The sequence below is a fragment of the Cicer arietinum genome, chromosome 1 (genome assembly GCF_000331145.2).
Source record: "Cicer arietinum cultivar CDC Frontier isolate Library 1 chromosome 1, Cicar.CDCFrontier_v2.0, whole genome shotgun sequence".
Classification (NCBI taxonomy): domain Eukaryota; kingdom Viridiplantae; phylum Streptophyta; class Magnoliopsida; order Fabales; family Fabaceae; genus Cicer; species Cicer arietinum.
The window spans coordinates 27627467-27635103 of NC_021160.2; the positions used below are offsets into that span (position 1 = coordinate 27627467).

Consider the following 7637-nt stretch of genomic DNA (forward strand, 5'->3'; position numbering starts at 1 on the left):
GAGACGAGGGCATGAGGGTTAGGTATGAAACGGTGGAGGATTACCATATCAAGAGAAGGAAGGATGAGGAATATCTCAGGAGGGAACATATTGACCATGAAGAAATTTCACATGCTAGTCGGCGCAGGCGAGAAAGAGATGAAGTATTGGATCCGCGTAAGAGAGATGACCTACAAAGAAGTAGAGATTACCCTGATGATCAATACACCACCAGGCAGAAAGATGATGCCTGGCTATTGAGGGAGAGGGGTGATAGGCAAAGAGACAGGGAGGAGTGGCATCGGATGAAACAGTCCCATGATGGACACATACCCAAGCGTGAAAGAGAAGAAGGACGGAGTTCTGGAAGAAGTGTACGAGGAGCTGAAGAAAAAGCATGGGTCAGCCATGTTAGTGCTAAAGATGAACATAAACTTTCTGAGAAAGAATACCAATCTAGAGAAGCAGTGCGACACAATGACCAACTGAAGAGAAGGGATCGAATTCAGGAAGGAAGTCCACATCATAAGGGGCGTGATGATGCTTATGCCCGTGGGAATCAATATATGGCTGATGAAAGACGATCCAGGCAGGAAAGGTCAAGTAGTCGTAGTGATCGTGTTGCTAATGCATCAAATAGCCAAAGACTTCAAGAGAGGAAACATAAAGAGGGCTCAACGAAAAGCAAAGAGCGTGAGATTGGTGACCTTAATAGTTTAGGACTGTCCAAGAAAAGTCTAGAAAATCCAAGTGATCCATCCAATGAGAAGGTATGCTTTACGGTAGCATGTAAAATCTGACTCTATGGAGACTTACATACTTTCTTTCTTGAAAATAAGCATTATCCATATGTACTTCCTACTCCTAGAACCAATCGTGAAGGTTGGGAGTTATGGTGAGCTGGCAATTTAATTCCTGGTAACATTTGGATTTTGGTTCAGGCCACATAATGTACGGCAAGGCAGGCTTGATTGTGAATAACAAACTAGGTTTTGAATTGTCATTGTTTCATCGGAAGAGGTAGAAATTAGAAGATGTGTCCTTTTGAGGCATGGTTTTGTCCTTTTTGTCCTGCTAGGATAACCAACATTTAAGACCCAACTTGTGGAAAGTAGGTGGATGGTTTTGAAACAGAATGTTTGATGAGGATAAATCCAACAGTGTTAATAAGAATTTATATGAATATTCACTAAATAATTAGGTATTCTTTTGTCTATCTTTGATGTTTTGGATGAGAGGTTATTGTTGTGACATTGTTTGACTGCATGTTGGTCTATGCCATAATGATCTGACAGTTTTATGGTAGTAATCGATTGCCCAACACAACCTTCGTCATTTCTCCATAATTGGGACAATGGGATATACCATCCATGTGATTGGAAGAAACCTTGTAAACATGGTAATTTGATTTTTGTTGGGTTTCATCTGGTTATAACTATAAGCTTTCTCACCTCTTATAATTTTTTGTATAGCTAGTTGGACCTGATAAAAAAGGAGCAATGCGTAGAGCAATTAGCATAAAACTGTCAATTTTTTTGACATTTGATGATGATTCAGTTGTCTTGATTCTAGATTGTTGCCTGCCTTCAAGCAATGCAACTTGGGAGATGTTGTCAAAATGATCCTGCTCTGAATTGATTTATTGAAAGTTAATCTTTTTTATAAAATTTAATGATCCTGCTCAAAATGATCCTCGCCTGATAGGCTAATGCTTAGGATTTTTTTTTAATCTGCAATTGGACCCAAGACTCACATTAATTTTCCCGGTGTTTCACTATGTTGACAGATGTGTTACTATTCTCAGCAGGGTTCTCTTCATTCACTTGGAAAATTAATTTGTTTTTTGTTTCAAACTAGTGTGTTTTAGCATTAACAAGTAAACTTGGAATTCTATCTCATTCATTGCATTTTCCATTTGGTCTGTCCCTATCCCCTGTTGTTTTTTAAGATTTTGTTCTGCTTGCAAACTCATACTGATGTTGGAAAATAATCGTTAGATATATGATCTTGTTTTCTATAATAGTAAGTTTCTATTGTGAAGGGCTTGAAAGATTCCGGTGACCAAGAACGTGTTGAGCATGAAATTCCAGGGTATCGTCTGTCCAAGAAACAACACCAGGATGGCATTTCGTCTGATGATGAACAACAAGATTCTCACAGAGGACGTTCTAAATTGGAGCGATGGACAAGTCATAAGGAAAGAGATTTCAGTATCAACAAGTCCTCTTCTTCCTTGAAGTTCAAAGACATTGATAAAGAAAGTAATGGCGGGTCTTCTGAAGCTGGAAAACCTGTGGATGAAAGTGCTAAAGCAGTTGGTGTTGATAACCAACAACCCTCGTTGACCGAATCAAGGGATTCTGTAGACATGGAGAGCAGGGATGCTGATTCCAAGGAATCAGGGGATCGGCACCTTGACACAGTTGAGAGGCTGAAAAAACGGAGTGAGCGGTTCCAGCTCCCAATGCCAAGTGAAAAAGAAGCCCTTGTTATCAAGAAGCTAGAGAGTGAACCTCTGCCTTCTGTCAAAAGTGAAAACCCAGTTGAGTCAGAGGTCAAACAAGAGCGACCTGCCCGAAAAAGGAGATGGATCAGTAACTAAATTAAATCTTGGGCTATAGTTTAATGGTGGAAAATCTTATATAGTAAAGCCTTGGAAAAATTCCACTTGGCCTGATGTTTTAAAAATCTAGAATCCTTTGCAAGCCAGCCATCTCATGTTAGGATCTGGGATAATTTGTACTTCAGTTATGTTATACTATAACCACACTACCTATAAATTTATTGTACACTGTATATACACGTAAAATGTAAAACATGAACTGGTTATTACAGGGGACACATATTTTGGGTGTCAAAATATAGCTCTTACCTGGATGATTCGGGTTATGAGCAGCAGCGTTGTGTGGTGAACGTGATCAAGGCTGGATGCAATATAACATTAGAAACCATTGTCATGGCATGGCTGGTGGTGAAACTGAGACTGATAAAGGCACCTTCATCCTGTGGCGATGATCCAAAGAAATGGTGCTTGCTTCCCAGCCATGTGTTAATTTTAATTGAATTATATTGACTATAGATGCCATGGATCATTTTTTTGTTGTTGTAGACTTTAAGCATGTACTCATTACTCATTTTTCCTACACCTTTTCTACCCCTTCTTTTTACGCGGGAACCATGACGCCATGACGAGTCTTTGTTGTATCTTAGTCTAGATATTAAATGACATGTAGTTAGGTTAGGAATTACAAAAGAAATAAAAGAAGTCAGGAATATTTTTTTTACCATTTTCAAGTTTTACAATCTTAGGTTTTTATTATTATCTTGATATATACCTTGACTGAAATAACGTAAAAAAATAAACCTGTTTAACTGCTTTAAAGAAAAAGCCCGGTTTAACAGTGTGGATTGAATGATATATGCTAAAGTGTCTTCAACATTTAGTTGGGAGTGAATTTTTGGTAGGGGCGTATGAAAAATTAACTCTAGAAAAAAGTTCATTTCTTAATTAGATTTCACTTGAAGATACTTTGGTTTATTAAAAAAAATAAAATAGAAGTAGTAATAGAACGTGTTGGCTGAAGCTCTAGGAATTCGTTGGTGTCTCTAGATGGTTTGGAAGTAGAATATCTGAAGTAGTGAAGTTCAAACTGATGCTTTAAATATAATGTTTCTTTTTTCAATTTCAATTTTTTTAAATATACAAAAATACTTATTTGGATCGACCAATTTAAACTTCTGAATTATTGACAAAATTTGAAGGCTATTAAGACAATTTAGAGTGAGAAAATAAGTTTTCTTTAAACGCAATGGACTGCATAATAAAGAAAAGGTGCATTGCATTTATTGAACACATTTTATTTTTGTCGACTATATTGAACTTATATCTAGTTTTAATTTTGTTAATGTTTGTTTTATTGGTTGAGAAAGAAATCTTCTCAGGTTGAGGTGGCAAAACATGCTAGAAATATAATTTGGATGGGGTTTGTCAAATTTGTCTACTATTCTTTTGTAATTCTGCCAATCTCTCTCTCTCTCGTTCTCTCTCTCTTTTCAGATGTAGCAAACAATGAAAGCATAAATAATTTGACACATAGATTTATCCTAGTTTACCATTAACTTGATTACATCCACTAATTCAACTACCTTGAATTACAAAGCATCTGACCATTCAAACGAGTCTTCTCAAACAACAGACTTTTGAGGAACTAACCACCTTGACCCTACATGCCAAATATTCTCCTAACAACTTCACAATCCCAGATTGAAGAAGGAACTACACCACTATCGAGTTGGATACATAAGATTGAAATCTGAGTAACAAAAGTTATAATAATAATAATAACTCTCACACTATATGAAAAGAACACTCAGAACATTCGAACAAGTGTTTCTCTCTTTGAACTCTAAGACTACTCTTTTATGTTTTTCAATGATTTCTTCTTCAACCTTGAGTATCTATTTATAGTTAAAATTTGGGCTTCAATTTAGTCTTTGTTTAATTATGAATTGTATTTTATTCAGATTACGTTTGTAAATTCTTCAAATTAATTATGTTCCTTTTTTGTTTAGATTGAGATTGTAAATTCTCCAGGTTGATTTTGTTCAGATTACTTTTGTAAATTCTTCAGATTGATTCTGTCCATATTTTTTTGTAGATAAATCTTGATCAAATCTTCTACAAATCTTGATCATATCTTCTTTAATATTCTTTGAAGTCAAATATATTATTTTCATAAAATACTTTTTTTATAATGAACTTGATTTCAACAATCTCCTTTTTTTTTTATGATGACAAAACTTGTATTTTTTATAACAACTTTTCTTTGTATTTCTTTGATTCCCCTTAACTTAGGGCTCCCCCTAAGTCTTAATATCATTTTCTCTCCCATGTCAAAATCTAAAATGTTTAACTCAAGATTGATTTTGGTTATAAACAAAGAACGTTCTTGGTTAGTGAAAAACAACAACATTAACATATCTATATTAAAACTAATTAGAAGATAAAAAGTAAATAGAGATAAAGGAAGAGATATCACACAAAGATATATACTAGTTCACCCAACAAGGGTTACATCCAGTCTTCACAAATTGTGAGATTTTTCAATAAGTGCTCAAAGCAAGATCGTTTTTGGTTTTCACATAGCTTTTACAGATCAATCTTGATCTGTTACAAAGTACTACCTTTCTACCTAGAAAGGATTTTCACAGGTTACCTTACACTCTTTCATAAAGAATTTTACAACCTACCTTTTAAATCATAAAAATATTTTTACACACTACTCAAGCTATGTTAACAATATAGCCTTGAGTTACAAAGTAATGATTTTGAGGTTGTTAGAATCTGAGTATGCTCAACTCGTGTTTGAGAATAGATCCTAGATTTAGAACTCAGTAGAAACTGATTCTAATATCAAACTAAGAACAAAACTGCAACTTAGAAATGATTGAAAAGCTCAAGAGGATTCGAGTATGAATAAATAAGTGATGTATTGTTTTTCACTTGAAGCTCTGATTTGTTCTTCATCTTGTGGCTTTATTTATAGGCTTCAAAAAGGCTAATGACGGCTCATTTGGCCATTGGAAATAGTCCAGTTGTCATGATTAAATGAGTGGATAAGATCAACCATAAAGCAAGAATGTTCTTGTGAACCAAGAACGATATTTGATTTAGCCTTGAGATGAGTTGACTTTTAATCTTATCTTGACAGTTGTCTGAAGTTATCCCATGCCTTGAATCCCGTGTGCAGGTCTGCTTGAAAGTACAACAAAAGTGTCCTTTCCAGCCTGTCAGCTTTGTACTTCAACTTGCTTAACTTAGAGAACGTTCTTGCTTTATGAATTTGTGGAGCATAGTTTTCTTCCTTCGAATCTTGGAGCAATTCTTGCATTGGATTGATCTTTGTATATTTTTAGTGAAATTATAGAATGGATTGCAATTCTTGGATCTAATATTTTCTTTAAGAATATGATCATTCTTGTTAATTTGCAAATGTGGAGAACGTTCTTCGTTTTTCAAAAATCTGTCAAAAACATTATTTGTTTCTCTGAATTAGCTTTCTTTATTTTAATATGATCTGTTATGTAATGCTTGGTACCTATCATTGATTAACAAACTCAAATATGTTAAATACCAAAACACTTAGAATCATAATTAGAAGTCTTAATTAACCTTTTTTTAATTATTATCAAAATATTAATTTGGGATTTTGTCTCAACAATTCTACTTTATCAGATTCATCCTATGAAGATTTGCCATCTTCTGGTTTGTCTGCATCTGCTTCCTCTAGTTCTGGTAAACTTGCAGTATCCTCAACTTGCTTTGACTTTTTAAGGTCAAACTATTTGTCAATATAACATAATATAAATAAGATAATTGAAGAATGAAATCAATACAACCAACACATCAAATTTATTTCTGATGGTTTCTACTTGTTTATGAAAATCAAACTTGTATGCTACTTCTGTTGAAGTGTTCAGATTATATGGATCTCCTTGTTCCTCTAAATTTTTGAGAACCTGCAAAATACTTACCTAGCTTTGATTTTTAAAATCAAACTTCCTGTTACCACAATAAACATAATATCATACAATAATTAAATTTAAAGAAAGATATAATCTATATGTTAACAATTTCAGTTTCACTCTGAAAACCCTCTTATTCTGCTTTTCTAGTTTTCAAATTCTGAATTTTCATATTATATGATTAGAGAGTCTGGATGAAGGAATTTGAATTCTCATCCAGGTTTGTAGTCTTGACGAAATTGATTGGAGTATTCAAAGAAGTCTCTTGTAAGACCCATAATTTTAAAGTACACTTTATGTATTTTTATGTATTTTGGATTTTGGCTCGGAGGCTTTTTAGCCAAAGTTAATAATATTTTGGGGTTTTTATGATCAAAAAGATATTTTGATACCGTCTAGATTTACTCGTCGATAAATAAATTAAATTAATTACGGTGAATCTTTTACGAAGAATTTAATGGGTTACAGGTGAAATGGTAATTTTAATAAATATGTAAATATTTGTTAAGTTACAATTAATATATATATATATATATACATATATGTATATATATGTTTGTTTGGAGGGAAAAAGGAAAGGAAATCAGAAGGAAGGAAAAGGAAAAGAAAAGGGTATAAAAAGGAAAGAAGGAAAAAGGAAGAAAGGAAAAACAAAGGAAAGAAAGAGAAAGGAAAGAGAAAGAGAATTTTTCATCCTCCTCCTCTGTTACTCGCACGCCAAAATCCTCCCTTTCTCCATTTTCGTTTTTCTTCACTTCCTTTCTTCAAGTTTAGAAACCCAAAGCTTGGTGAGTGATAGGATAAGGATTTCTTAACTTCACTCTCCCTCGTTGAATCGAAAACGAAGAAAAACGGTGTTAAGGATTTCAAAACCGTTAAACACAAACCCCTCCGTTTCATCTAGATCTAAGCTTCGTTTCGCAAAGAGTTAGAAGGGAAAGTTGCTCACTACCACGCTACGGTGCTAGGGGACCAATTTGGAGGCGACGTTGCGAGCGGAGATTTTTGCCGGATTTACTCGCGGTACCGTGTTCGCACGTTAAAGCTAACGTAAAGGTAAGGGCTCCTTCCAAACTTTTAGTTTGCATTTAGGGACTTATCTGTGATTGTGTGGAAAGGATCTTGTTAGGGTT

The 7637-nt window shown here is 34.3% G+C and overlaps 1 protein-coding gene across 1 annotated transcript in view; it reads left to right on the plus strand.

Annotated features, from left to right (window-relative positions):
- LOC101515407 (FIP1[V]-like protein) overlaps window positions 1–3266 on the plus strand; it is an 11930-nt gene extending 8664 nt beyond the window's left edge. The window contains exons 9-10 of the mRNA XM_004513473.4: window positions 1–749; window positions 2021–3266. Of these exons, the coding sequence (XP_004513530.1) occupies window positions 1–749; window positions 2021–2581 (1310 nt within the window). The 3' untranslated portion in view covers window positions 2582–3266. The remainder of the gene's footprint in view (window positions 750–2020) is intronic.
- The last annotated feature ends 4371 nt before the right edge of the window (window positions 3267–7637 follow it).